The 27,809-nt window shown below is 50.3% G+C and overlaps 13 protein-coding genes across 13 annotated transcripts; 9 read left to right on the top strand and 4 right to left on the bottom strand.

Moving 5' to 3' along the window:
- Nucleotides 1-55: 55 nt before the first annotated feature.
- BO83DRAFT_435738 (uncharacterized protein) lies at nucleotides 56-702 on the top strand (the record flags this gene model as incomplete). Its single annotated transcript, XM_025535907.1, has 2 exons — nucleotides 56-283; nucleotides 360-702. The coding sequence occupies exons 1-2, from the start codon at nucleotides 138-140 to the stop codon at nucleotides 700-702; spliced, it is 489 nt and encodes a 162-aa protein (XP_025390018.1). The 5' UTR covers nucleotides 56-137.
- On the bottom strand, nucleotides 703-3,821 carry BO83DRAFT_376660 (chloride channel protein). The gene is made up of 7 exons (XM_025530781.1): nucleotides 3,303-3,821; nucleotides 3,174-3,241; nucleotides 2,763-3,122; nucleotides 2,637-2,714; nucleotides 2,267-2,592; nucleotides 1,865-2,219; nucleotides 703-1,815 (listed from the first exon to the last, which is right to left on the bottom strand). Exons 1-7 carry the CDS (start codon nucleotides 3,772-3,774, stop codon nucleotides 886-888), a joined length of 2,589 nt encoding a protein of 862 aa, XP_025390017.1. The 5' UTR covers nucleotides 3,775-3,821; the 3' UTR covers nucleotides 703-885.
- Nucleotides 3,822-4,134: 313 nt separating this feature from the next.
- Nucleotides 4,135-5,432, top strand: BO83DRAFT_435736 (histone-fold domain-containing protein). The gene is made up of 4 exons (XM_025535906.1): nucleotides 4,135-4,409; nucleotides 4,460-4,545; nucleotides 4,623-4,713; nucleotides 4,773-5,432. Exons 1-4 carry the CDS (start codon nucleotides 4,337-4,339, stop codon nucleotides 5,084-5,086), a joined length of 564 nt encoding a protein of 187 aa, XP_025390016.1. The 5' UTR covers nucleotides 4,135-4,336; the 3' UTR covers nucleotides 5,087-5,432.
- Nucleotides 5,433-5,596: 164 nt separating this feature from the next.
- Nucleotides 5,597-6,992, top strand: rip1 (ubiquinol--cytochrome-c reductase catalytic subunit RIP1). Its single transcript, XM_025526825.1, has 4 exons — nucleotides 5,597-6,026; nucleotides 6,184-6,272; nucleotides 6,357-6,507; nucleotides 6,577-6,992. The coding sequence occupies exons 1-4, from the start codon at nucleotides 5,732-5,734 to the stop codon at nucleotides 6,756-6,758; spliced, it is 717 nt and encodes a 238-aa protein (XP_025390015.1). The 5' UTR covers nucleotides 5,597-5,731; the 3' UTR covers nucleotides 6,759-6,992.
- A 508-nt stretch (nucleotides 6,993-7,500) lies between these two features.
- Nucleotides 7,501-9,214, bottom strand: she9 (putative mitochondrion biogenesis protein (She9); the record flags this gene model as incomplete). Its single annotated transcript, XM_025529225.1, has 2 exons — nucleotides 8,484-9,214; nucleotides 7,501-8,414 (listed from the first exon to the last, which is right to left on the bottom strand). Exons 1-2 carry the CDS (start codon nucleotides 9,058-9,060, stop codon nucleotides 7,501-7,503), a joined length of 1,491 nt encoding a protein of 496 aa, XP_025390014.1. The 5' UTR covers nucleotides 9,061-9,214.
- A 191-nt stretch (nucleotides 9,215-9,405) lies between these two features.
- BO83DRAFT_376654 (putative stress response RCI peptide) lies at nucleotides 9,406-10,319 on the bottom strand. The gene is made up of 2 exons (XM_025530780.1): nucleotides 10,111-10,319; nucleotides 9,406-10,052 (listed from the first exon to the last, which is right to left on the bottom strand). Exons 1-2 carry the CDS (start codon nucleotides 10,166-10,168, stop codon nucleotides 9,643-9,645), a joined length of 468 nt encoding a protein of 155 aa, XP_025390013.1. The 5' UTR covers nucleotides 10,169-10,319; the 3' UTR covers nucleotides 9,406-9,642.
- Nucleotides 10,320-13,914: 3,595 nt separating this feature from the next.
- On the top strand, nucleotides 13,915-15,641 carry BO83DRAFT_425097 (SH3 domain protein; the record flags this gene model as incomplete). Its single annotated transcript, XM_025535188.1, has 4 exons — nucleotides 13,915-14,009; nucleotides 14,061-14,144; nucleotides 14,203-14,365; nucleotides 14,424-15,641. 4 exons carry the CDS (start codon nucleotides 13,915-13,917, stop codon nucleotides 15,639-15,641), a joined length of 1,560 nt encoding a protein of 519 aa, XP_025390012.1.
- Nucleotides 15,642-15,734: 93 nt separating this feature from the next.
- Nucleotides 15,735-16,332, top strand: BO83DRAFT_221500 (uncharacterized protein). Its single transcript, XM_025526824.1, has one exon. It carries the CDS (start codon nucleotides 15,828-15,830, stop codon nucleotides 16,137-16,139), a length of 312 nt encoding a protein of 103 aa, XP_025390011.1. The 5' UTR covers nucleotides 15,735-15,827; the 3' UTR covers nucleotides 16,140-16,332.
- Nucleotides 16,333-17,326: 994 nt separating this feature from the next.
- On the top strand, nucleotides 17,327-18,093 carry BO83DRAFT_386847 (actin-binding ADF family protein; the record flags this gene model as incomplete). Its single annotated transcript, XM_025532689.1, has 5 exons — nucleotides 17,327-17,332; nucleotides 17,396-17,406; nucleotides 17,518-17,778; nucleotides 17,843-17,891; nucleotides 17,953-18,093. The coding sequence occupies 5 exons, from the start codon at nucleotides 17,327-17,329 to the stop codon at nucleotides 18,091-18,093; spliced, it is 468 nt and encodes a 155-aa protein (XP_025390010.1).
- Nucleotides 18,094-19,046: 953 nt separating this feature from the next.
- On the top strand, nucleotides 19,047-20,092 carry BO83DRAFT_376652 (cytochrome c oxidase subunit IV family protein). Its single transcript, XM_025530779.1, has 3 exons — nucleotides 19,047-19,362; nucleotides 19,459-19,652; nucleotides 19,742-20,092. The coding sequence occupies exons 1-3, from the start codon at nucleotides 19,053-19,055 to the stop codon at nucleotides 19,829-19,831; spliced, it is 594 nt and encodes a 197-aa protein (XP_025390009.1). The 5' UTR covers nucleotides 19,047-19,052; the 3' UTR covers nucleotides 19,832-20,092.
- Nucleotides 20,093-21,335: 1,243 nt separating this feature from the next.
- BO83DRAFT_221307 (uncharacterized protein) lies at nucleotides 21,336-22,023 on the top strand. The gene is made up of 2 exons (XM_025526823.1): nucleotides 21,336-21,473; nucleotides 21,595-22,023. Exons 1-2 carry the CDS (start codon nucleotides 21,463-21,465, stop codon nucleotides 21,875-21,877), a joined length of 294 nt encoding a protein of 97 aa, XP_025390008.1. The 5' UTR covers nucleotides 21,336-21,462; the 3' UTR covers nucleotides 21,878-22,023.
- On the top strand, nucleotides 21,623-23,898 carry BO83DRAFT_376650 (F1F0 ATP synthase subunit beta). Its single transcript, XM_025530778.1, has 5 exons — nucleotides 21,623-21,989; nucleotides 22,051-22,093; nucleotides 22,231-22,547; nucleotides 22,610-23,459; nucleotides 23,526-23,898. Exons 2-5 carry the CDS (start codon nucleotides 22,087-22,089, stop codon nucleotides 23,606-23,608), a joined length of 1,257 nt encoding a protein of 418 aa, XP_025390007.1. The 5' UTR covers nucleotides 21,623-21,989; nucleotides 22,051-22,086; the 3' UTR covers nucleotides 23,609-23,898.
- Nucleotides 23,899-24,681: 783 nt separating this feature from the next.
- Nucleotides 24,682-27,641, bottom strand: BO83DRAFT_376648 (1,4-alpha-glucan branching enzyme GLC3). Its single transcript, XM_025530777.1, has 8 exons — nucleotides 27,388-27,641; nucleotides 27,206-27,330; nucleotides 27,004-27,103; nucleotides 26,836-26,948; nucleotides 26,082-26,773; nucleotides 25,694-26,029; nucleotides 25,013-25,643; nucleotides 24,682-24,950 (listed from the first exon to the last, which is right to left on the bottom strand). The coding sequence occupies exons 1-8, from the start codon at nucleotides 27,440-27,442 to the stop codon at nucleotides 24,924-24,926; spliced, it is 2,079 nt and encodes a 692-aa protein (XP_025390006.1). The 5' UTR covers nucleotides 27,443-27,641; the 3' UTR covers nucleotides 24,682-24,923.
- Between the last annotated feature and the right edge of the window lie 168 nt (nucleotides 27,642-27,809).

Here is a 27,809-nt window from a genome sequence, read left to right as displayed (position 1 = left end):
CCTTATCGATAGGAGCGCAACCTCAGCTCCCTCCCCAGTTCCCCAGATTAATACCACCAAGCCCTCCATACTCTCTATCCTGAACCACCTACACTCCACACCTTTTACAGCTCACACATCAATACAATCAATCCAACATGACCGACCCTCAATCGCCATCCCAATCACCACCCCCAACCGCAACCCCAGTCCAACAACAACAAAAACACCACCAAACCAAATGGCTCCTCCTCGCCCTCTCCAGCGGCGCCTTCGCAGCCCTCAACGGCCTCTTCGCAAAGCTGTACGCCCTTCTTCTTCCCCTTTCCCCTATCCCTTTCCCTCTCACATACACAAAAACTAAAGCAAAGCAAATACAGAACAACCGACACCGCAACCACCACCTTCGCCGCGCACCTCATCCACCTCTTCACATCCACCTCCACCTCCACCCCAGATGACCACCCGATCCTAATCCTCCTCATCCGCGCGCTCTGCTTCGGCCTCAACATCCTCAGCAACATCATCATGTGGGCGTTATTCACGCGCGCCCTGACGGCGGGGTCCTCCACGACAAAGGTGTCGATTACGAACACGGCGGCGAATTTCCTCGTTACGGCTGTGCTAGGCATGGGGGTTTTTGGGGAGAGGGTGGGTGGCTGGTGGTGGGTTGGGGCGGGGTTGATGGGCGTGGGGTGTGTTATTGTGGGGAGGAGGGATTGAATTTATTATATTATTTTGGGAGTGGTAGGGAGGATAGTATAGGGTTGTGTGTATGTATGTACAATGGTTGTGTGTGTGTGTGGTGTGGTATCAATGCTATCTATCTACTGCGTATCTATTCTTTGGATGGGTATGTGTGTGTGTGTGTGTGTGTATCATAATGGAAGGGATGAGGGGAGGGGGTTAACGCTCTTCTAATTCCAGCATGGCGTCTGTCTCGTCTGCTTCGTTGGGAGCGGTATCCGTCGCATCTCTGTGCTGCTCGGGGACTGTGGTGTCTCGTCGTCGGGCTGGTGGTTGTTGTTGTTGTTGTTGTTGTTGCTGTGGTTGGGTGTGCTGCCACGGCAGTGTAGACCCGATGCGCTGCAGGAGGTTCCACAGCCGTTCCTCTAATGTGTCACCACTGCTTCGGCCGTTGGCCCCTCCCAGAGCTAGTTGGGGTGGACTGGTCGCCGCGAGTGCTTGTTCCTCGGCTTCAACCTTGAACTGGTACTTCAAACAGTCCTTGACGGTGACAAGTCCCATCAGACGACCGCGATGCTCGACCAGGATGACGCGCGGTCCCATCTTCTTGAAGATCTCCATCACTGTCTCGAGGGCGAGACGGGGGTGTACTGTCAGCGGCGTGTGGTCCGCGTATCGGCTGAAGTCGACGTAGTCGGCCCCCGTGTTCGTTTGGATGTCGTCAAATGTCTCCGGCGCGTGGAGATGCGATGCTGTCGATGCCCTGCGTGTTACCGATGCCTCGGCTGCTTCTTTGGTGAAGAGGCATTTGGCTGTGGGCGATAGCGGCCCCTCGGCTTTGGCGCGGTTGATTGCGTAGCGCAACTCCGTGCGGCCGATGTATCCCACGAGTGTCTTTCGGGTCCGGTCGTCGACGATGGGGAAGCCTTGATATTTGTTGTCGCTTAGTAGGTGCTCGGCTTCGCGGACGGGAAAGTCGGATGCGGGCAGTGAGACTGGGTCGGATGTCATGGCTTGGGAGACGGGCACGTTGAAGACATGGTCTTCTTTGTTGTCGAGGAATGGGAACCCGTTGGACCAGATCATGCGGTCGGCGATGCCGCCCTTTCCGAAGCAGTCGCTGACGGCTTTGGTGACGCCGACGACGATCTAGTTTTGGGTTAGTGGTAGTACGGGGATAGGTTTACAAGGAACGCACCATCGTTGGAAGAATGTAGTTCAGGGCACCCGTCAACTCGAACATGATGACCGTTACAGAGATCGTCAAATGCATGATACCACTGAGAGCCGCGCCCGCCCCCAGGAAGGCATACGTTCCTGGTGTGATGCATGGAATGTCCGGCTCGCAGGACGCAAAGAATTGCGACTTCGGATACGCTTCGTGCAGCGCTTGAACAAGGATACCGACGAACCGGCCAAAGGACGCTCCGATGGCCATTGACGGCACGAAGATACCAGCTGGGACCTTACAGCCATATGATATGATAACCAGGAAGATGCGGAGAATTGTAGCTACGGCCAGCGACATCACCATAGACCAGCGGTTCTTAGCCCTACAATGTGTGAGTACATGTTACGCCAATCGGTTGATACCACTTACTCGCACAGGCCGTTATAGTCGTGCCCTCCCTCGCATTCCCGGAACAGGATCTCCATCATTTCCGTCATGTTGATCTTCAGGAACATATTCGGGTAGCACAGGATGGCCGTGATGAGGGCGAGGACAACTGATTCCATGACGGCGTGCTGCGACAGGTACTTCTTCCTGAACGCTTGCACCCGAAGGTTCCACTTGATCACAAAGGCGCCGTATAAACCACCAAAGACACCAATTAAGACGAAGAATATCAGCTCAAAGAAGTGCCAGGTACGGTCATATTGCACTTGGAACATGACCAGTTGCCCTGTCCGGAATGGATTCATGACCTGCATGTGTCAGCGACGAACAATCAAGAGATCGGTAGACATACCGCTAGCACACCAGTCGCAACCAAGGCACAGAAATAACTGCGCCATAGCGTCTTAAGGGGAAAGTAAGATGCCACTTCCTGCCAGCTAATCAGTATGAGCTTTCACATCAGCCCTGCTGCTCATACCTCGAGAGAGAACAGCACCCCGCCAATGGGACTGCCAAATGCGACTGCCACACCGGCCGCTGCTGTTGCCGTCAAGACCTCCCTTGTCTTGGATGCATTCTGCTTGTATTTGCTGAAGAACCGCGATATGACATTCCCCGTACACACAGCGAAATGCACACTCGGACCCTCTTTCCCCACGGACAGACCAGATGCAATGGCCAGCGGTAGTGCGATCGACTTGATCAGCAACGTCCATGCGCCCAAGAATCCCTTCATCACAAACCCCGCAATTATACATTTGATCTCGGAAATGCCGGAACCTGCGGCGTACGGCGCGAACGATTTGACGAGGCTTGCGGCGACGAACGCAAACAGTACCTATTCAAGTCAGCCCCAGTCATCCGGAACGAGCAAGGTGGGCATGCATACAGCGTAGAAGATGTAGATGAAGTAGTTCACGATCCAGTAAGAGGTCCAAGGCCTCCACTCCGGACACCCTAAACACAAAGACCCATTAGCTTAGACAACGAGGGGCGATCGCACCACCATTCCACATACCTCCTTCAGCACCCCAACAACAAAACTGTTCGTTGAGATAGAACGCAGTCGTACAATGCCCCAGCTTGACATCAGACAGCCACTCTGTAATGATATTCAAAATCGCCGATATCAACCCAATGGCCGCCCCCACAATGGTGATCACCAGCCACGCCTGGCCGGCATCGTAGGACTCGCGCACTTTGCGTCTCCATCCAAAGGTCCCTTCCTGGTCCCAAAACCCAGATCCATCTCGTCGCTTAGCTCTCCGACGTGCCTGCTCGTGAACCGCGTCTTGCACCCAGTCAATGGTTGTGAAATCTTCGTAGCGCTTGATTTCGCTGATCTCCTCGGTGATGGCGGAGGGCTGGCCATTTTCCGGGGTCGGGCGCTCGTGGATCGGTGAGACGACAGATAAGCCTGATAAACTCCTCCAATTCCGACGCTCAGACGAGAGGGGAGGCGGACGAGCCGAAAAGGGTGAGACAGGCATCGCAATTCATTCCATGGACTGACAACGCAAGATGAGCATAGCTGAAGCTAGTAAGAGGGGAACTCTGGGGGGGGAGAAGAGGGAATTCTGTTGGATCGGAGATGACGACGATAGGATGCGCGGCCGCCCACGTGAGGAATCCGGACTATGTTCCGCTCTCGGGCTTCTCCCAAAACGAGGCTGAATAGACAAAGACAAAGTGCTAGGATGTTGGACAATAGAGTGGAATATGTAGATACGTAGCAGGGATCTTTCATCGAGTGCTGGCTGAGAAATCGCCTAATAAGCGTGAAGTAACTAGCTAGTATTCATCCTCTTCCGAACCATACATTATTCATTTACTTTCCTCTTCCGCCACGCGCGAGAGTGGATTTCGACGCCGCACGCGCCGGATTTCCCCTTCTTTGCAACTTCACTTACTGGGTTTGTCTTTGCATCAACGCAGTCGCTGGGGTAAAAGTACTGCCTCAACAACACTAAATCTTTCGTGTCATTCTCGTCAGGTGCAATCCGGTATCATTCAGAACGTTACTTGCACAACTATCTCCGACGCGACGTCGCGATGCCGCCCAAGGACAAAGCTGCCGCGGAAGCATCATCTTCCCAAGAGATCACGGGCCAGAGCGCACTTCCAAGTATGTGTGACGCTGTTTGCTATATCTTACAAGGCTAACATGAGCTGAAGTCTCACGGATTAAGAAAATTATTCAATTAGATGACGATATCGTACAATGTTCGAGCAACGCTACGTTTGTGATCGCAATGGCCACGGTTCGTGACTGCGATACTCTTCTTCCCTTCAGTCACTTTCGAGGCGATCAGCTACTCATATTGCTTCCACAAATTAGGAACTGTTCATTCAATACCTTACCGAACAAGGACACAACGTCGTGAAATCAGAACGGAAGCCGCGCAAGCTTATCCAATATAAAGACCTGGGTTTGTGGCCACTGGGCTGAGGGGATGATAATATAATTTACTGACGGATGAATCTCCAGCTACGGCCGTATCACGCATCGATAATCTTGAATTCCTCTCCGACGTGATCCCCAAAACCACAACCTATAAGCAGTTCAAGGAGAAACGGGCAAAGGAGAAGGAACCCGGACCCGAGAAGGGACAGCGCACATTAAACGGCAATATACCTGCAGCGGTCGAAGAGAAAGAGGAAGTTGAGGAACAACAACAGAGTCTACAGCCAGTAGAGGACAAGCCTTCGAGGGGTTCTCGACCGCCAACGGTGACAATGATGGTGGATCGAACGGTTGATGCATCTGCTGGAGATCAGGATGTCGAGATGACGGACCAGTGACGGATTCCGACGATTATGAGTTCTGGGATTATATATGTGTGTATCTTTGCATGGTGGAGTTATTTCGGAGGGTATTATTTTGCTTGGGTTTCGACCTGTGGGTTATTCAATTGAAAATATGCTGTTAACTAGTTGATTTCGTGTTGGAATATTCGGATACTATTGGGGGCAGCGGAATGGAACGGACGACGGGATGAGCGGGAGGAAGGGAGTGAATGACGAATGGCGTAATGAGGGTAAATAGTTGTTAGCAAAACAAAACAAAAAGGAATAAATGAATGAATATGAAGGTACATAGGTCGTTGAGGAAATAAAAGTAAATAGTTAGAATGAAAGTAAATGTGTATCCTAATTAGTTCGTAGTAGTAGTGAGTAGTAATAGGCTGTGATGATTGACTGTCAGGTGAGAAGCCTGACTAAGACGGGACGACGGGCCAATGAAACGCCCCGTGATTCCGATCGCTTGTCGTAGCGAAAGCTTTGGTTCGACTCTTTCCGTATGCCGGGCCTCCGACCTCAACCTCGACCTCTTGGGAAAATCAAATCCTCCCTCCGTCCTTATCTCTCCCTCTCCACCCCCCACACCCCAACCCACCTCCCTGCGGTCGTTCTCTATTGCAATTGATTGCAATTGCTCGTCTCGCCATGTCTCTCTCCGCCGCTTCCAGCTCTATCCTGCGCGCTTGCGCCCGGCAACAACTGCCCTCTTCTCGCGCCGCCATTGCCTCCTGCCAGCAGCGGAGGGGAGTCGCTGATGCCTCCAAGTCCACTTTCGATAGCCCCTTCGGCAGCTCCAAGGAGTACTCGTCCACCCTGAAGATCCCCGATTTCAGCAAATACCAGTCCAAGAAGCCCCCACGCTCCAACCAGGTCTTCTCTTACTTCATGGCCGGTTCCCTCGGTCTGGCCTCTGCCGTCGGTGCTAAGGCCACTGTCCAGGGTAGGTACTTCTGGAGATATCAATGTTGCGCATATACAAGAGAGAAAGAGGCGGGAAATTTAGGAGACGGGGATATCAGGTTGAACAATTGAAGGGAATGGATGTGTGCTTGACCGCTCGGAACAAATCGCTGATGTGAATTCTCTCTAATCAATAGACTTCCTGGTTAACATGTCCGCCTCCGCCGATGTCCTCGCCCAGGCTAAGGTTGAGATTGGTCTCGGTGCCATCCCCGAGGGCAAGAACGTATGTTCCATATTCCCGAGCCACAGTCCTCTGGCTCGTTCCCCCTTTGCAATCCGGCATCGCATCTGACCCATTCCGAAACAGGTTATCATCAAGTGGCGTGGTAAGCCCGTCTTCATCCGTCACCGCACCCAGGACGAGATCCAGGAGGCCCAGAAGACCGAGTGGCAGTCCCTCCGTGACCCCCAGGCCGACGAGGACCGTGTCCAGAAGCCCGAGTGGCTTGTCATGCTTGGTACGACATTCCCTTCTTCCCCGGACCCGCCATTGTCCCCCCATCTAACACATTTTCCCCCCTATCTAGGTGTCTGCACTCACCTTGGATGTGTCCCCATCGGTGAATCCGGTGACTATGGCGGCTGGTTCTGCCCCTGCCACGGTTCTCACTACGACATCTCCGGCCGTATAAGAAAGGGACCCGCTCCCCTGAACCTCGAAGTTCCCCAATACAACTTCCCCTCCGAGGACACCCTCGTCATCGGTTAAACGATTTAGATTTGATTCGATCTTCTGAGACCGCGAGAATCGGGCGATGGCCGTAAGAGCAGAAGTAGAAGTCGGGAAGGGAGAGAGAGAAAGAGAGACAGAGAGAGAGGGAGAGAGAAGGTTTGTATTTGTGCAATAGACGAAAGCCTTCCTCTCTCTCTCGCTCGCGTTCTACTCTAATTTTGTGTGTCTTTTTTTGTCAAGATTAAAGAGACCTTGTGTTTTTAATATGGACCCTGGAAAAATGAGCCTCTTGTTCTATTACAGTTTTCTTAACACTGTTTTCTTTTTTGCCTTTCCCTTTTCCTTACTTCCCTCCGCTTGCTCATAGAGAGCCTGTATCATTCACTCGTTGTCTCTTCAGGGCGCCCCCTGTGTTTTTTTGGCTTTTCGCTCTTCGGTATAGACGTTGGGGAAGATGCGTGGGATGGACATACAGATGTGTATTTTATCTGTTTGTATGTTCCATGTTGTTGAGTATATGTGTCTTGTCTTTGTTTCGTATAGTCGCTACTATCAATGCTGTTCCGGTTTCTTTTGTACTACGACGAGGGAGTCACTGTTCCGTTTACCGATACGGAAGTAGTAGATCCACAGAGGCACACCAAGTAGATCTGAAATGTCTATCTATTTATACATTTATTTATCTGAACGCTGTACATCTAATGACCAGGATGAACATCACATGCTAATAATTACATCAATCAGGCTATCAAACAGATCAATGACGATGACCTCATCATCACCGTTGCCGAATAATCATCGACAACATGCTGATCACCGCCGCACCAGCAGCAGCGCTTTGAAGAGCAACAGTAGAGAGGTCTCGTTGTGTGAGCACGACTTGACGGTCACTGAAGAGATCGTGGAGGTATTGGCGCAAGGATTCAATGAACGGAGAGACGCGCGAGAGCTGGTATTGGATATACTCCCGGATATTGTCAGGGGTGGGTTTGCTGACTGTGGTATTGGCTGACGGTTCCGCATCAGCTGGGTCCGAACTGAATACCTCCGGTTCGGTGCTCTCGATCGTGACGATTGCATCGGTATCGGAGATCGGTTCGTCTGCTGTAGTAGAAACAGACGGTTCGGTAGTAGTCTCAGCGGTCTCGGGAGTCGCAGGAGAGGCGGTAGATGTGGTAGACGATTCCTGCGCCATCTGGCTCTGAGCAGACACGATCTGAATCCGATCAAGGGCCTTTTCCTTCTCAATGGCTTCAATGACCTTCTCTTCAAAGCCCTTGACGAGTCTCTTGCGACGCCAGGGTTCCACGGCGATCTGGAAGATCAGGAAGAGAAGCACGTTGACTCCCATCAACCCCCAGGTACCCCAGGTACTCATTTGGCGGATCTTGTCCGACCAGACTTGTTCCTCATGATACCGGGACAGGATGCTCTTGCTCAATTGTGCGGCAGCCTCTTCGGCCTCGTGTTCTGCCTGGCTCAAAGCCTCCTGTGCTTCGTGCTCGGCTACTTCGTTGGTGTGGTCGTTGCGGTAAAGGTGGGTGAATCGTTCCAGGTCAGTGGGGGACCAGGCATGTTTGCGTTGGAGAAGCTCGTTCACTTCGCGCTGGGAGGTCGATCGGTTGTTGATGGCAGCTGCATAGGCATCTTTCGCTGCACGGACTTGGAGGCGAGCGTTGCGGAGTCGCTCCTCTTTTAACCATGACGAAAATGAGAAACAATACTATAATGACTATGTTTTGGAATAAGAGCGTCACATACCTTGAATATGAATCTCCTTCTTCAGCGTCTCAATCGCCGAATAGCCCGTAAGATCGTTCAATCGCTGGCCTGCCACGAAAATGTTGGATTGGAGGTTATCCATCACATCACTGAACCGCTTGGTAAATTGTGACCTGCGTTGCTCTATGTATGATGGAAGCCCTCCATCTCCCCGCCCCTTTCCATTGGCCTCGCTCTTCTCTTCTTCTTGCTGCTGCTGCTGCTGCTGCTGCTGGCTCTGTGTACTTTCTCCCGTCTCCGCAGCAGCGGGAGGAGTATGTTGCTGAGTCCCCGCATCGGCTTGTAACTCTGCGTTCCCTGCGGGAAGAGCTATGACTGGGCTTTCGTCTTCCTTCGGCTGCTCAGCAGGCTTCCCATCTTTGAGGGGATCAGATGAGTAAAGCGAGGACTGGGATCGGAATTGACATTGCAGGCAGATGGAGAAGTTCCGCGGTGCAGGGTAAAGAGAGTTCGGACCAACGGCGGGCAGGAGCGGTCGTCGTACTGGGCGGGTTGTTCGGGTGAGGTTAAGGGTTGATTTGAAGGACTGCCTGAGCAGCAATGGCATAGACTGCATGGCCGTTGCTAAGGCCACTGGGACGTCGACCAGACAGACGCTGGGTTTGTATGTTGTGCTGGATTATCGGGTGGGTTTGAATGCTGCTCGGCGCCGGGAGAGAAGGCGGTCATGCGGAATCGCCGCGGTTCTGCACGGTTCTGGTGGGTATTTTAGTAGCGCAACGTTGGGATGGTTTTGTTGGTTCCGACGAGACTATTTCTCGTGGCATTATTAGAGTCCTTTGCTCGTCTGTTTGATTTTTCTTTGCTTTACATGGTGTATATCCTGTTCGCATAGTAATCTTATTGGTATCAGAGTGAGCTAAACAAACGTGAAACGACATTAACCGCCTGGTGTCCTAGTCCACTGATACGAAAGAAAGTGGTAGAATGATGTAGACAATACATGATTAACAACGTCATTATGCGTGATCACAGAGTTAACTGCATAAAAAATCTCCAGCGATGGAAGCCACGGAGCAAGAAATGAGTATGATGTGTATAGCGAGTGAACTCTCATGAAGCAACATCTCCGGGCACTGACCACTCCTAGCGCACTAAATGCGAATGGAGCTGCCGGTCTTCCCTTGCTCTAAGGCATTCAGTCCTGCACTTTATGATCTCCCTTCACGGCCTCAGCATAGGTAGGAGGTGGGCGACTATCCGGGTGGTCCTGGCTGCTGCTGCCAGCTTGGGCTTGTTCATGAGGGTGATTCGGGGTAGGTTTCCGATTCTGTGGCGGGGCGTTTGCTGCTTGGGGCTGTTGTGGCGGCATTGTACCATAGCCCCTCTGGGAGGGGTGCTGGATCGGTTGGTGGGAAACATAGTAATATGTTACGCGACCGTTTTCCGCATCGCCAGGAAGAGGCTCATGGCTAGGGTCATCATAATCTGGTTCGGGGTACTTGAGTATAATGTACCAGGCGTGTAAAAGCCCAGGCACGTAGCCAAGGCAGCAGAGAGCAAGGTTGATGATGGAATCGGCCGTGCAAATGCCTACTTTGATCCACACTGAGCCAGTCGGTTAGCATGCGCCACCTCATGAATGCAGTGTGCGATTAGTACTCACCCGAAACTGGGGGGAAGAAAACAGCGAGAATTGCTAGAAAGATATCTGAACCACACATGGCTGCAATGGTAGGATAGGTACTCTATTGATCAACCTCCTGACCATGCAAGTGTTCACTGTAAGATCTTGGTTGGTATCCTACGGTGTAGGGATTAGTATAAGAGGTAGTACGCATGAACCTGAAGCGGCAGGTAGTTGGTGGGATGACGAACGATAATGATGGATGGATGCCTGCCTGAGCCTTCAAGTCAGATGACGTCGTTATTATCACCTGACGGCACGGCTACTACTGTGATTGACCACATTCAGTAATCTCTTATCATTGTCTCGATGCGATAACATGACGCTTCATATATATGTGTAAATATTATGAACTCCTTTCATTGGACATAAATTCTTTTACGATGATTCGGAGACTGCTTCCTCCACGGCTGACACTGTGCATAGGCTGTTGGGGAGCCTGGGCACCCGAGGCTGCTGGAGACGGGAAACTGAGGGTAATCAGCGTTGGTATAGCACTCTTAAAAAAAAAACAAAATTTATTGTTTCATGGAGCTTTTTATAGACACGGTCTCTGCGATATAGCTTGAATTGCTTGGTCTTGGGACAGTGGTAGGTCTCTTGCAAAAGAGTCTTTGACCAATCGAGGAATCTTCAATGTAGTACTAGCAGCATCCCAAGTCTTGCATGTTTAAATATATACTGGTACTACTAGTACTCTCTGTCGTTCGTTAAATTTCCCATCACAGTATCGTTCCCCACCAGTTGCTACTAATAATTTTAACTAAGTAGTCAACCAGTATTGGTATCCTAATAGCCTTTCCTACTGCATCTCCTCCTCCAATTCGCTCTGAAAACATACTACAGTAGTTCCTGGCCTACAGTTTATTACTGTAGTTGCACTGCGACTGTCAGAGGGATAGGACTGAATATACTACAAGTAGAACTATCAACAGATCTCACATGAACGAAGTAACAATATTGATACTAGATTGCTTACACTGAGCGAGATAGATAATTTATCCTGGCCAGATTTTCTTGTTATTTCTTTCCAAGTGTCTCGAAGCATTCCACAGAGTGAAACTCTATTTTTCAAATGATGCCAAGGGATCGAACTGAGTATACCCGAGAATGTGATCAGTAGAAACCCAAAACGGAACCTTAGATATCGGTCGAGCAGCACGGACAATATTCTACACATCCATCAGCCACAGGATCGGTGCCACGATGTGTCAAGACCAGACAGGCGATGGACAAAATTGCTTCCTCGATCTCGGGTGAAGTTGCCTCCAGGTGCCCCTAGTATCTGTCTCATTGGCTTCCTAGAATGATTTCCTGCAGGACACATTGCAAGGTTAGGGTGTTGTTTCAACATGTCTTCTTGCCAGAGAGCAGGGTGTGATACAGATGCCATGATACATTCAGAGTTACGGAGAATATGTGGGGTAACTCAGAGCAGCCCGGTCGGCTTTCTTACATCCCTAAAGTCGGACATAATCACGGAAAGCCGAATGGGAGTCTCAGAGCAACCTTGGGATGCATCTCGATAGGGGTCATAGTGGTCTCGCAACGAGCTCGACTACATAAATTCGCAGAAGCAGCATGCCAGATTCTGTGGTGAGCGAGCTCCTCACCTCTGTTAGATGACCCTAGCATTGTGCGGAAAAGGGCGTATGCGTGACACGCAAGGGTATATTATATTATCAATGCTATTCTTTAGTTGGGGCAAAACTAATTCGAATAATTGGTAGGTATTGCGACGCCATGTTGAACACCTAGTTATCGCGCCAGTTGTGTCGTTGTATTGCCATAGATATTGGACGCATCTGAATTAATTTATTAGCCTCTACCAAGCGTGCCTATCTTCCGAGGTAGGGTCAAAAGGGATAGTAATTCGAGGGACCAGTCTGATGAAAGCGATGCAGCAGTCTTTCGTGGGCATTGGTATAGCAGAGCCAGGCGAGTGAGGCGACGATAGCGAACGGCCCAAAGTGGATGTAACTAACATACTTACGGTACACCGACAAGTGCTCTGCGGATGGTATCTCAACTCTCAAGCTTACATGTCGACCACTTGAGAGTCGTCATCCTGGGACAATGCTTCAGCTGTGAAAATATCAGAAACCTAATAGCAATTAATTGCCCAACCAGGCAATTCCTAGTGTACCATAGAGTTGCACAATTTGGTTCTGCTCCCGTGTCGGCCAGGCCCACCCTAATTGCTGCTGCGGCTTTCCCTGGTTCCATTCTCCCACAAAGCTTCAGGGTGCAGATTCAGAGTAGATAGTCATTAGCTGGCACATGTACTCCCTAACAGTGCTGGAAGACATGCCACTGCGGAGATGTATACAACCTGAAACACTGTTCTGTGTTGGCTTGAACAAGGCTAACGGCAATGGATACACTTCATCCGAATAGTGGAGGCTGGGCCATTCGCTGTGTCCAGCACAGTCCGTGCCTCTGGCACCAACAGCCTCAAATCGGACGTATGCCACGTCAGTCGATCACCGCCAGAGATAGATAATCCCTAAGAACTGCTCCTATGCATCACAAATTCCTCGCGATGATCAGGGCAATAAAGTTTCCGGTTCCTGCATTGATTCTTCCTTTTCTTCTCTTCTTCCGCCTGCTTGTTCCTGAGTTCCTTGCAAAGACGGCTGCACCCCCTGCAGGATCTCATTATTTGGTCTGACTAGACTCTACGCCAGGGAGTAGAAGAAAAGTCTGACCAATTTGCATCCTTGCTGCAAGCGACAAGGTATAGAGTTCGTCAGTGCTTGCAACGACAAAGTGAAACGCAAAAAGGCAAGTGTTTACTTTACTTTTGGAAAGTTTGATGGGTGTGATAATGAACCGAGTCGGGATCGGCTCTTGTACCTCAATTCCGGGTGCTGGTGGAGCTCCGACTCAAGATCTCATTTGATAACACCGAGTCTCGCAATAAGTGAACTAACTCGATCTGTAGGCGCAACTGAACCTTCATGCGGAGGGACTCAATCGCAGCGCATTGCAGTGGAGCAGTTTAATTGGAAAGACGCCGGCTACTCTTGCGAACCGCCCGCCCCGTCCCCCTTTTGAGTCAGTCTTCTCCAGTCGCGGCCCTTCTGGTGCTTCTGCCCTTTTACCTTTTTCTGTTCATTGCACTTCTTCCATTACTCAATATTGTTCCGTGAAGAAACCGACTTCTATCGGAGTCCAATCGCGCCCTCCTGCCGGTACTTTTCTAGGTCTCTTCTTCTCGGGGGGGCCTCGAACCCAAGCGGCAATTACAACAAGCCCAGACTGGGAAAGCACGGCCTTCCTCCAGGCTCCTTGTCTAGCGCCTGCCTTTTCTGCCGTGGATCGACGCCTCTTTTCATTTCTCCTCCCGTGACTTTTCGATTATCCTGCGCTTTTCTCCCCATCCTTTGACTTTCGCCGTTGGGGTGCTTCCCGGCAACTGCTTGCTATAAACCCAACCAAGTCACTCGTTCATCCCCAGGTTCTAATCGCATCGGTGGAGTCCCTAGTGCTCTATTCAACCATTCGTTTTCGCTTTCTCTACAATTCTATCTGTCGCACTAATTTGGGACGCGTCGACAATTGAAACCCACTCGGATTAGAGACCATCGTTGCGCATACCCAATCGTTCATTCATTCGACCCCAAAGGTGATCGCGAAAGAAGGGAAAGAGCATGGAAACAACTGATTTACTCTCCTGCTGAAGGTTCATATCCGAGTTGTGATCTGCTCGTCATTGTTCTGCCCTACGATATCAATTTTCGCATCCAGAAGCACCTGGCAGTCACCAGTGCTGATCCAACCATGTCCAGCACGTGTATCTCATTGTCGGGCTCGACACAATGCCCTGCTTTTGACAGTTCCTCTGTCTCGACGAACTCCAGCCTGTATACAGACTTGTATGTACAAGCGTCCGGCATGGGCAATTCATTGCGCTAATTGCTTCCTAGTCCCTTCATGCAATACGTGTCGAACCTAACACAGTTCGACAATGAGCTGAGCAGCTATGTCATGCAGGGATATGTCAAGGAAAAGTAAGTACCCCATTCCGCAAAGGCCGGGGAGATGTCTGACCAAAGCACTATCTACTAGGTATGAGGAATACTTGGGCTGTCAGGGGGTAAACTTGACAGATACCGACGATTATTATGCCCGCTATACGACAAGTGTATTATGTAGCAGCCTGGTACAAAGCTCAAAGAGTGATTGTAACCTATCCGATGAAGAGTCAAGACCGCTTTGCGCTGATACCTGCGTTCGTCGATGCCCTCCTAAATATTTGTTGCCTGGAAATCCTCACTAACTACTGTTAGGCATCAATGGCGATCAGTGAAGAGGCGATAGTTACGGATACTAATCTCTGCTCCGAAAAGGCAAGCGACTACATGTCTCAAATTCGGTCTGACTTTACGATCTGCGCCCTACCAGCCGATTCGCTTACGGTAACTTGCATCACGGGAGCCGAAAACGAACCGAAGAACTGCGGATATCGTTCAAATCTCTTGGGACTGTGTACATATTGCGCCTCAGGATCGTCAAATTCCACCGATTCGTGCTGTACAGATTCGAATGCTGCTACTCGGTGTTCGAATGTCACAGTTCCGTCTTCGACACTTCCCCCGATATTCACCTCTACAGCTGCGTCCAACTCAACAGCAGGCTCCAATGACTTATCGGGAGGGCAAATAGCGGGAATTGTTATAGGTTCGGTAGCCGGATTTGCCCTTCTCGCCGCATTAGCCGTGTTGGCATTGATTTATTGGCGTCGCAGGCGCCGGGCTGAGAATGATAGCTCACTGAATCAGCCCAACCCCCAGAGGAAGGGGTCACCGTTAATGCAGCAGGACCGAAGTCTGCATGAGTTTGCTGCCATACCCGGCGGTCGAGTTGCCAGGATGTCCGCCTTGCGCGAAGTTTCCAGCTCATCCCCCGCTCGATCTCGGTACTCTGCTTTGTTCGGTGGCGGAAAGTACAGCGACACCTCAGATTCCGACCACGGTGCCAGCCCTGGAGCAATGTCGAAAAAGATTCCCCCCACAACAGGAAAGCGCCATGGATCGCTTTCCAGTAACTCAGCCTTGGCTGGTGCGGGCACAGATTCCTCCCCTCGTTCAGGAACCGGCGGCCAGTATTCGTCACCGGACGGACTGACCAGCGGCCAGTCGGAGCAGCTATCTGCCTTCCAAGACTACTACTCGCAGGATGACATTCATCCGGGTGACAAGGTTGCCGTACTCTGGGCATACCAGCCTCGGGCAGGTGATGAGTTTGCGCTGGACCGCGGCGAAATGCTGAAAGTGATCGGCATCTGGGACGATGGGTGGGCTACTGGTATTCGAATTCCCGAAACGGCAGAGGATCACGATGCTCGACACCGCGAGCAACGAGATAGTGGTGTATCTAATGGCTCACGGCGGGCCGCTACATCTCCCGCTCCCGTTGGGGATATCAAGGCATTCCCTCTGGTCTGTGTATGCCTTCCGCAACATTGGAGGAAAATCATCGATGGCGGACAAGCTGAAGACGACTAAGGATGGGCAGCAGCTATTTGCCCATCCGTCGATTCTACACATGTCACCAATAATGCCAGATTTTATGCCCCAGTGATGATCTTTTCTTTCTGATGTTGATTTTCTTCGCGCAATTGCTGGTTATAACGGTCAACCCCTCATATTTTTTTTCTTTTGCAACCAACCCTGTCTTAAAAATTTTCTGACATGGACGATATCCTGAGACGATGTCATACGTTTGTCATTTGCGCTTACTCTCTGTTGAATTCTTTGAGCTTCCATATACCCCATTCTCCTGCAACAACTTGTTGCCACTTCATGTATGATTTTTTGTTCCTTTGCTTCCCTTCATCTCTACATACGATTTCCTTCTTCCGTGCCCCTGTTCCCACCATGTACACACATTTCGTGGACGAAGTGATGTCGATTATTGGTGCGGCAGCGGGGTTCTTATTTGTGGCTACCTATTCACCACCGTGCAGGTTGAACGATGGTAAATTTTACGATCTGGAAGTATAGATTATTCTGATACCGTGTTTTCGTAGACGTTTTGCATGGTTGAAAATGACACTGAAATGTAGCTGTTTTACGCATTCTGTATGAATGATAACGACATACGATGATCGTACCCGGAACACATGGATGCGATGCACCTTAACTGGAGCTAGGGCATGGGTAGTATATACACGCGTCCGACTTGGGCCATCAGGCACCATGAAACTTGTGATGATGACGGACAGCCATGTGCATTGCCTGTAATATATCAGGTTCATGCCCTGACGTGATACTGTTCGGCTAGCCGGGGCTAGTTCCATGGTTGGTAATCTATCAACGGCGGATTCTTCCGGTGTAAAGCAAGATTCGTCTGCCTGGAGGTACCAAGAATAGAAAAATCCAACAGCAAACTGACAAAGGCAGGCAGGCGTCTACGAAATGCTAGCTAGCTAGTCTAGCTGGTCGACATATTATTACAGCTAGATAGATCTCTCCCAAGATAGCAGGCCCCCACACTTAGAGAGAGACCGCCGAGGTATGGTTCGCAGATGCCTGGGTCACCGATCTATGCTCATGTACCAGGCACTGGCCCCAACGCACCGTCATAGCCCGCGAATAAATGCCTTACATGCATCAGGGTGCAGGCAGGTGCATTACCAACAGATGTGCGTATGGGTTGGTCACGCCTGCCTACAGTAACTACTGGACCAACCCAACCTCATAACAAAGTCCAGGCTCATTTCGTCATAACCGCAGGATTCAGGGGGAAAATAAGTATGGGTGGGAAGGGGAAATAAGCGGCCGGTGGTGCGACGGGTGGGTCACGTGCTAGGCATCCCCCCCCACCGCCGCCGCCCGCCGCAGCAGCAACCCAGCAAAGCACAACTAAATGCCCCTCTATCTCCATCTCGGTTCCCATCCATCCTCCCCCGTTATATTCCTCTCTTACATCCCCTCATCCTGTCCCCGTTGCTCTTTCGCAGACCCCCTTTAAAAGTCATTTGAACAGTCCCAACGGTGCTTGGTGCGTATGCCACTTTTCTCTTTTCATTTGCCGTTTTTTTTTTTCCTCTTCAACCATTCTGCGATTATGACAAAGGACAAATAAGGGGGGAATCCGGCCAACTAACATCGCGTGCATGCGCAGGTCATCCGTCTGTCAACTCGTCTTACCTCTTTTCCATCTCACCCCTTTATCCACATAAACAACCATGTCTGTGAGTAATAATCCATCTTGTGCTTCCCGCTCAGGGCTAACCGTTTATTTCCCTGTTTTGTAGCTCGCATCTGGGTATGTTCCTGACTGCTCCAAATCTCCGCATGTGTCTTCGAACATTGCTACCGTATCGGAGAACTCGACGATGACAACCCCGAACAAGGCTGACTAAGTTACGGAGGACAGTGTTTCTATCACCGATGAGTGCATCACCGCATTCAACGAGTTCCGCATGAGCGGCAACAGCAAGGGAAGCAAGACGAAGTTTATCATTTTCAAGATCGCCGACAACAAGAAGGAGGTCGTCATCGACGAGGTCTCCCAGGACGAGGACTACGAGGTCTTCCGCGAAAAGCTCGCGGCCGCTAAGGATGCTAAGGGCAACCCCGCTCCCCGTTATGCAGTTTACGACGTCGAGTACGACTTGGGCGGTGGTGAAGGCAAGAGGTATGATGATGGCGATGGCTTATCGTCCGTGCTAGGATATCCGCTCACTTTCTTCTCACCACAGAAGCAAGATCATCTTCATTTCCTGGGTTCCCAGCGACACCCCTACCCTCGTACGTTTCGCACCGTCTCAGCTGTTTAAGCCCCAAATCATTACTGACACCGATGAAATAGTGGTCCATGATCTACGCCAGCACTCGCGAGAACTTGAAGAACGCCCTCAACATCCACACCTCTATCCACGCCGACGACAAGGGCGACATCGAGTGGAAGACCGTCCTGGCCGAGGCCAGCGGTGGTAAGGCTGGCAAATAAACAATGGCGCCGGCTGGGCCCGGGCCAGGTGACTTGGTTGTTGCAAATTGCAACACATCACTCTGACTCACTTTGCGGAGTACCTCGGAACGACCAACTTCTTCAGTTTCTCTGCACAAACTTAGTTAAATGAGAGATCGTTACGACTTGATTTCTTTTGATAGTGACCGTATCATCTTGCGATCGTGGCACTTTTCCTTTTTTCCAATTATGAACGAATATTGGGGAGGGGCATTTCTTTCTCTTTATCAGCGTTTGTCTGTACAGAATACTGTTACGTGCCATGATGTGTGAATACGCGATTCGATGTAGAGTAGAAACATCAGGTCACCCTGCACACAACCAACCCCCCAAAAACTGTGCTTTCAGTCGAGTGCTTAGGTCTGATATTCGTGTGAAGTAGGCTATCTCGACTATTGAGTGCTGAGAAGGAATGCCGGCCAGGTAGTATGAGTAGTAGTGAGTAAATAGTAGGAAGCACTTGGGTCTTGGGTTGTGAGAAGGGCGGCTGGTCAGCGTTGACTAGATGTAAGGAAGATAAGGCGCCGGGGATGAATGGGAAGGGACACCCTAGAAGACTAGACGGATTAGCCTTAGATTATACTAGTAATATAACTATACCCTATGGGAGATTTCTGGTGCTGACGGGAATTGGGAACATCATCGTAAGATGTGTCTTGGGGGCAAAAGCCATGGCGGACGGTCGGGACGGGCAGCGGGCGTGGACCAATGAGGGCGGCGGTAAAACGGACTAAGCTAGCCTGTCCGGATACTCGACTTCCACCTCAAACCACAAGTCGAACGTCGTCTTCGTCTCCCATCGCGACTCTTGGTACCCCCCTCCACTCTACCCCAGGTATTTCCCATCTCGAATTCCGACGAATCGGTCCTCTCGCTGCTGGAGAGCTGCTTTTTGGCGATCAATTGATACTAATACGCGCGCACACCCTTAGCACACAATGTTCCTTCGTTCCGTTACTCGCGCTGCTGCTCGCAGCTCGGCTGTGCCCACCACGGGCCTGCGCTCCTACCGCACCGTTTCGGGCCCAATGGCTTGCCTGAACGCTCGTCCTCAGACTGAGAAGAAGTCTATCGCTCCCCAGCAGACCCGCGCCGCCTCCGAGCATGCCATCTCGAATCCCACACTCGCCGGTATTGAGAAGCGCTGGGAGGCCATGCCCCCTCAGGAGCAGGCCGAGCTGTGGATGCAGCTGAGGGACCGCATGAAGGTCGACTGGCACCAGATGACCCTCCAGGAGAAGAAGGCCGGTATGCTGCTCTTTCTTGCCCCTTTCCGCTATCTTCCCCGCGTCCAACAGAATTTTGCTAACATGGGTATTTTTTTTCTTCTTCCCCTCGATTTAGCCTACTGGATCTCCTTCGGACCCCACGGCCCTCGCTCTGTGCCCCCCAAGGGCGAGAACCTCAAGATCTTCTTCAAGGTCGCCCAGCTCACCCTTGTCAGCTTTGGTCTCTTCTACATCATCCACATGTTCGCCAAGCCCCAGCCCAAGACCATGACCAAGGAGTGGCAGGAGGCCTCCAACGAGTATGCTAAGGTATGTGAAATCGACTATTTGCATTATTCATTTGCCAATTGGCACTGTCTTCATGGTGGAACGGTCGCTGATACGTATCATCACAACAGCAAGAGAACATCAACCCTATCTACGGTATCAGCTCCGTGGGTTACGAGGGCAAGGGCTTCGTCCAGAGCCCCCCTGCTGAGAAGCAATAGATTGCCTCCACCCCTCGGTAGGAACAGGTATAACGACGGGGTGTGCAGTGGATGGGCAGTGTTGGGCTACAGGAATGAACTGCTGCCTCCCACCGCACGACCTTTGATGACGCCGGTTCTGTGCCCATCAATTTTGGACACGATCCTTCGCCTCTGTTCTACTTGTTTGTCAATGTTAGCCCAAAAAGACCTCTGTATCTCGTACTGTGCAATAATCAATCATCTCCTTTGTAGCCATAGAAAGATCAGACTGCAGGTTCTTTCGTGTTACTCCTGTAAATGCTGTAGAACATATGGGACAGGAAATTATAGATGTCCCTCTGTAGCTAGGTATAAACGTGTGCTAAATCTTAGATTAATGCTTCTATAGATCAAGCTTACATACAGTATTTATGGGGGAAATGCTACGATGATCACTGTATAGGTGATTACATACGAGATGACGTTACTTTGATATTCCCTGCTGGGCAGGGCAAAGAAATGGGAAGGTTCGGAGCCACTGTTCGGTAGAGAGGCGGTAAGTCGGTGGTTCCAAGTTAAAACCGGAAGAGAGCTGTCACAGTCAAAATGCACAGTCTAATGCTCCTCTAGAAAACTAAAACAGCAATAACAGTAATAACAATAATGAAAATTATTATATAAAATAACCACAGTAGTGTATCTACTCCATGTTCAGGAATCAATGGGGGATGGTGGTGGTGGTGGTGGCTGGGTTGGTTGGTTGGATCCAAAAATGAAATGCACGGTCGCCCGGTTGTTTACCGTCGAGACACCGCAAAACCAAGCTGGGACCCCCGAAAGGGTAATCACGGGAACACGTCAGATTTTTTTTCGTTACAGCAGCGTTCGTCCGATATCGTCGGTCTGCCTTTCCGTTACAGCGAAAGAACAACTTGCCTTGTTGTACGGAGGCAGCCCCAACCCCCTCACGAAAAGAAATGGCTTGAGCGCTTTGCAGATGTGAGGGGAAAGGGAGGTATTTCTCGGAGTTGGTTTGTATGATGATTTTATGAATATTATAAAATTCACCGTAGATAAAGTTTTATTTTTTTTTGTTTGTTGATATATTTTTATTTTATTAATTATAGCTAGCTCTCTTTTTATTTTTATATATATTTACCTAGGCATAAAAGAAAAAAAGAAGGAAGAAAAAGAAAAGAACAGTAGTCTGTATTAGTATTATTTTGATGGGGTACCACCTTCCTCCCAGTGCATCCGGGCGCCAAGACCATCCCCATTTGTGTGCGAATTTCCCCCTAACAACCAAACAGGGCAAGGTGGGAAAGCTCGAATTGCTCCCAGTATCGAATCAACGCCCCGACCGCCAGCATCGCGGACATATGGGAGTCATTAGATTCTGCAGAATGGACTGGTAAAGATGCGGTCGCCATAGTAGAACCTCCTAGTGAATGTCGGCGAGCTGAAAGCTGGTTACCATGCTGGCCAGCGCGTTGCTCGGTACATCACGGGATCGTCGGCAAAACCGCCCCGGAAAGGCTAAGCCGGACACATTCGCCCGTGTCCACCTCAACCTCAACCTCTTCCCTTCCTTTCCCTCTTTCTTCCCTCTCCCCATCCTCTCGTCCCTTTGACCTTTTCTATACCCCATTTCGCTCTTCAACACCATCAAGATGTTCAAGAGGTGTGTGACTATACTTCCCCGGATCCCTACTCCAACCTTTTGCAATTCAAGATAAATTTTTTATCTACCTTTAAACCTTTTAAAGGCTTGCAACTAACCATTTCTTTCCCCCTTGTTACAGCGGTCTTGCCCGGACCTTCGGGAGGGCTGCTTTTGCCCGACCTACCTCCGTCGCCCGTCGCGCTTTCCAGCCTAAGACCAATGGCCTCCCTTCCCTGGCCCGTATGGCCAGCACTGAGGCCTCTTCCGTTGGAAAGATTCACCAGGTCATTGGTGCCGTCGTCGACGGTATGTGCCGGTCCCCCGTTCCAGAGAAAACCCTGCCGGCGGCTACGCGAAAATCTTTTCCGAGCCTCGATTCCATCCACAATCCCATCAAATTCGACTCAATGGCCATCAAATGAACACGATATCTGACTCTCGCCAACAGTGAAGTTCGACGGTGACAAGCTCCCTGCCATTCTCAACGCCATTGAGACCGAGAACGGTGGCCAGAAGCTCGTCCTTGAGGTTTCTGTATGTACACCAAAGATCGAAGCTACAATGACATCAAGCTCTGATAGCTAACCCAATCTAGCAACACTTGGGTGAGAATGTCGTTCGTACCATTGCCATGGACGGTAAGCTTCCTCTGTCTCCCATGACCAGCAAAATAGAGATTTGCTTGGCAATATCAACCTCTTGTCACCGCTTTCTCTATAACCTGGTCCTTCCACGTGTACTCGTCTCGCCGTGGCTAACATCAATCTTTTCACAGGTACTGAGGGTCTGACCCGTGGTGCTGCCGCCCGTGACACCGGTGCTCCCATCACCATCCCCGTCGGTCCCGGCACCCTTGGCCGTATCCTTAACGTCACTGGTGACCCCATTGACGAGCGTGGTCCCGTCAAGGCCGACAAGTTCCGTCCCATTCACACTGAGGCTCCCGAGTTCGTCGAGCAGTCCACTGAGGCCGAGATTCTCGTCACTGGTATCAAGGTCGTCGATCTGCTTGCCCCCTACGCCCGTGGTGGTAAGATTGGTCTCTTCGGTGGTGCCGGTGTCGGTAAGACCGTCTTCATTCAGGAGCTGATTGTAAGTTGCCAATCCATGAAATGGAGATTTTGTGACCCGTACAGAACTAACAAACTCTCTAGAACAACATCGCCAAGGCTCACGGTGGTTACTCCGTCTTCTGTGGTGTCGGTGAGCGTACTCGTGAGGGTAACGATCTGTACCACGAAATGCAGGAGACTGGTGTCATCCAGCTCGAGGGTGACTCCAAGGTCGCTCTGGTCTTCGGTCAGATGAACGAGCCCCCGGGTGCCCGTGCCCGTGTCGCCCTTACCGGTCTGACCATTGCCGAGTACTTCCGTGACGAGGAGGGTCAGGACGTGCTGCTCTTCATTGACAACATTTTCCGTTTCACCCAGGCCGGTTCTGAGGTGTCTGCCCTTCTGGGTCGTATCCCCTCTGCCGTCGGTTACCAGCCCACTCTGGCCGTCGACATGGGTGGTATGCAGGAGCGTATTACCACCACCACCAAGGGTTCCATTACCTCCGTCCAGGCCGTCTACGTCCCTGCTGACGATTTGACTGACCCTGCCCCCGCCACCACCTTCGCTCACTTGGACGCCACCACTGTCTTGTCCCGTGGTATCTCCGAGTTGGGTATCTACCCTGCCGTCGACCCTCTCGACTCCAAGTCCCGTATGCTCGACACCCGTATCGTCGGTGAGGAGCACTACAACACCGCCACCCGTGTCCAGCAGATGCTCCAGGAGTACAAGTCCCTCCAGGATATCATTGCCATTCTGGGTATGGACGAACTGTCTGAGGCTGACAAGCTCACCGTCGAGCGTGCCCGTAAGCTCCAGCGTTTCCTGTCCCAGCCCTTCACCGTCGCCCAGGTCTTCACTGGTATCGAGGGTAAGCTGGTCGACCTCAAGGACACCATCCGCAGTTTCAAGGCCATCATCAACGGTGAGGGTGACGACCTTCCTGAGGGTAAGTTAAAATCTTCTTGATCTTCTAATTGTTGACCAACATGGATGCTAATTTGTTTTTCTACAGCTGCTTTCTACATGGTTGGTGACTTCGAGTCTGCCCGCGCCAAGGGTGAGAAGATCTTGGCCGAGCTCGAGAACAAGGCCTAAATGTAATATTGTTTTTAAGCGCCCTTTTCCTTTTTTGTTAGACATGGACTTCCTTTCTTCCATGTGCCGTTTTCTACCGATCCGTGTACAGTACTCGAATTGAGAAAAGGGAGTTGAAAGAATGGCGAGGTCCCCCCCTATATAAAAGGATGAGAGCGCTCTTAACGTACACCTCTCTGAAAGTCTGGATGGAAACTTCCAGGCTTTGTGTTACACTACGTGCTCATGTAAGTAAGTTAAAATGACCACAGTCAGCCTGATACCCGCTGGGCTGGGACAATTGTACTCAATTTCCTTTGTTACTCCGGGAGACCGTGATATCTGCTTTGTAGACATTAGTAGTAGTATAGTAGTACGTAGGGTGTAGTTCTGTATGATTCTGTATATTAAATCATAACGTCCCTTTCTAGGACACGTATCAACATCTCGTTGCCATAGCATCAACTGTTTCACGTATCTCAACTGCATTGCCCACCATCTCAACAAGTATCATCCTCATGTTAATTCAGCTAGTAGTACTCTTTTTTTTTTGCGCTACAATTTTAGTGAATAGTCAGTAGTAGTAGCCAGCTAGCACGAGTAAGTAGTCCTAAGGTCTGATATATATATATATATTCATATAACGGAATGAAGGGCTGAAGGAACGCAATGGACTCACGGACGGACAGGATGAGCTATCATGGCCAGGTACTAACTATTACTAGTACTAGTAGTCAGAAGTAAGATCGGAATGGAGAGCAACACTACTTAGTGCTTCTTTATAGGTGTTTGTTGCTTTGGGGTTTGAATGGATTTATAGTAGTAGTACCAGTACTCTGCATGGTGCCATGTACTATACTATCATCTATCATTATTACTATTAATGATGATGAGATATAGTAGGTAGTAAGTAGTAGGGACCCGCCAGGGCTACTAGTAGTAGTAGTAAGTACTAGTGCTAGGCAAGTAGTAGTAGTGATGTTATGGTTCGACCGATAGTGTGTGAGAGTGAGAGTGAGAGTGAGAGTGAGAGTGACAGTGAGAGTGAGAGTGAGAGTGAGAGTAACAGTGAGTGGGAGTGGTTAGTTTAGGGTGTGCTTAATGGTACTAGTTTATATAATGAAATTATAAATAAACAACTGAAGTTTCATGGTACAATATCGAAGGAATAAATCACAGAATGGACATTAACAGACGCTATAGACTAACTCAAAACAAAACAATGAGTGGTGCATGTTTATTCACACATATCATTTCCCTAGGATTCATGCTGCAATTGTCTGAATACACTGGCTTTAGCCGAGTGGGGATATCAGGAGAACTACGTGAGGTCGACCTATAGGGTCTCTTCCAAGGCAAGAACCTATGATTTGACATAATTGTTAGCATTTCGTGTCTTAGTAGAATAGACTCAATTGCACTTACCAGTGCTGTTCGCGTTGGGATATAGACCTGCAGATAATTGCTGCGGTTATTCCAAGCCAGGTCTGTCGTGAAGAACCGTGTTTCCTTGAGATTACGACCGAAGCCACCGAACTCCTTATCATCGGTGTCAAGCACGATTCTGTAAGTTCCGGCTTGCTCAACGCCCACTCTGTAGTCTGTGAAGCTGTTTGTAGGATGGAAGTTAAAGATCCAGAGGAGGCCTGCACGTTCAAAGACGAGGACCTTGTCACCCTCGTGCTTCAGGCTGATGTATGCTTGTGGGGAATGGAGCCAGCCGTATTTCTCTTCGGTTAGCTGCATGGCGCGGTCGAAGTCATTCAGGAACTTATAGCGGAGAAGATGGTCTTCCGTTAGGTTTAGTTGGCGACGTGCGTACCAGAACGAATTGTTATTGCCGGCACGAGGGAAGTCGAGCCATTCGGGATGACCGAATTCGTTACCTTCAAAGTTGAGATAACCCTCACCACCGAGAGCATGGGTAACCAGGCGGAGCATCTTGTGAAGTGCCATGCCTCTTTCGATGATAGGTGTCAACTCTGTCAACACGGACATGTGGGTGTACATCTCCTTGTCGCAGAGCCACATCATGATGGTTTTGTCGCCAACAAGCCTGCTATGATTTAGCTGTGGTCAAGTTAAACAATGGAAAAATGAACTTACGCCTGATCATGGCTCTCCGCGTAGGCAATCGTCTTCTCCCCGTGACGTCGGTTGACCAACGTGAAGGAGAGGTTGCCAATGTCCCATTCACTGTCCGACTTCTCTTTCAGGAGCTTGATGTACATGTCTGGAATTGCCATGGCAAGTCGGTAGTCAAATCCAACACCCCCAAGGGCGTGCGGCAAGCACAGTGCAGGCATTCCAGATACATCCTCTGCCACAGTTATGCACTCGGGGTATAGACTGTGGAGCATTTCGTTGGCCAAGGTCAGGTACATCACACCTTCGCCATCTACTGAACCGCCAAAGTATTCGTGATATCCGCCAGAGAATCCTCTAATGTCGAGTTAGTATTGCAACGAAAAGATGTAGGAGACTGATCACGTACGTTCCTATGCCGTGGTGGACATAAAGCATACTTGTAACACCATCAAAACGGAAGCCGTCGAACTTATATTCTTCCATCCAGAAGCGGAGATTGCTCAGGAGGAACCTCAGAACCTCATGGCTGCCGTAGTTGAACAGACGACTGTCCCAGAGGTCATGCTGACCCTTCCCACCGGAGTGGAAGTAGAGATGGTCAGAGCCATCAAACATGTTCAGCCCGTCCAGAACATTCTTGGATGCATGGCTGTGGACGACGTCAAGAAGCACCACTAAGCCCATACTATGTGCTGTATCTACTAGCTCTTTCAGGTCTTCCGGCGTACCATAGCGACTGCTAGCCGCGAAGAAGCTATTGACCTGGTACCCGAAGCTGGCGTAGTAGGCATGTTCCATAATGGCCATGAGTTGAATCGCATTGTACCCCAGATACTTAATGCGAGGTAGCATATTGGCAGTAAATTCTTTGTAAGTTGCGACTCTCGTTTCCGGAGAAGAAATACCCACGTGGGCCTCATAAATACGAAGGCTTTCGGGCCTCTTTGGGCGAGAATGCTTGAATTGATAGCGCTCAGTAGCTGGAGGGTTCCAGAAGACCGACTCATATGTCGGAGACACAGTAAGGTCTTGCACGACACGCTTGATCCATGCAGGGATTCGGTAGATTCGTTCTCCTTCGGGAGTAACCATGGTTATCTGCGAAGCGCAGCGATGTTAAAAGAAATTCGTCCTGCTTAGTTGACTCTATGCACACTCACCTTGATTTTGCTGTCATGAGGGATTACCGGAACCCCATCTTTCGCAGGCAATGTAATCTCCCAGACACCGAAGCTGTTCTTCGTCATCGGGTGGGCCGTGACATCCCAATTGTCTGCCAGTCTCAGTAAAGTTTCACCGGCCGATATCCTCCGCATAGCTAGACGTACTAAAGTCCCCAACTAGCTCAGCTTCAACAGCATTAGGCGCCCATTCTCTGTAAGTGATGTCTCCATTGGCGTTGACATTGAGACCATATCTCTCGTAGCCCTATCGCAAACGTCATGTCAGTTGGTGCTGGTCATTCCAAACAACCCAGTTGAGTAGTGTCAATCATCTCGAACAACAGTAGCAGCAAGAAATGTCACTTACCCTGCTAAATTTGTCCAACCCGCCCTCAGTTTCATTAATCGTCTTGACCCAGCTCTCTACGTACTGGAACCTCTGCTTCAGAGCATCGCGGAAGGGCTCAAGCCAAGGATCAAGCTGGATAACACCTATCGAAACAATTAGACGAAAGAAAAGACAATGACTCTCAAATAAAACCAACTGACCTGTACCATCTGGAGACGCCGATTGAAGGGCAGTTTGAGTTTCGGTAGAAGCCATGGAGAATGGATCGCCAGTGGCAAGAGATTAAGCTCTGGGGAATGTGGACCGTAGGGATAGAATAGATAATAGTACAACAAACAAGAGAGGAATCTAGTTAACAGCGTCAAAACAAGTTGAGCTCCTGAGAAGAATAAACAGGACGAGAGGTGGGGAATCCCAACCGATGGGAAAAAGTAGTAGGAGGAGGAGGAGGTGGTGGTGGTGGTTGAGGCCATGCGGGGGAGAGTCGAGGCCAAAGCTCCTCTTTCTTCCCTGTTGGTTTGCTGGTTTGCTGCTGCTACCCTTCCCGCCGTGACATCACTGCAACACCCCTGCTTCTAGACCTGGTCTGCCCAGCCCCCCTCCTCCCTCCTTTCATTCTTTT

This window comes from Aspergillus eucalypticola (assembly GCF_003184535.1).
Source record: "Aspergillus eucalypticola CBS 122712 chromosome Unknown BO83scaffold_7, whole genome shotgun sequence".
NCBI lineage: Eukaryota > Fungi > Ascomycota > Eurotiomycetes > Eurotiales > Aspergillaceae > Aspergillus > Aspergillus eucalypticola.
This window is presented reverse-complemented; position numbering and strand designations above follow the sequence as displayed.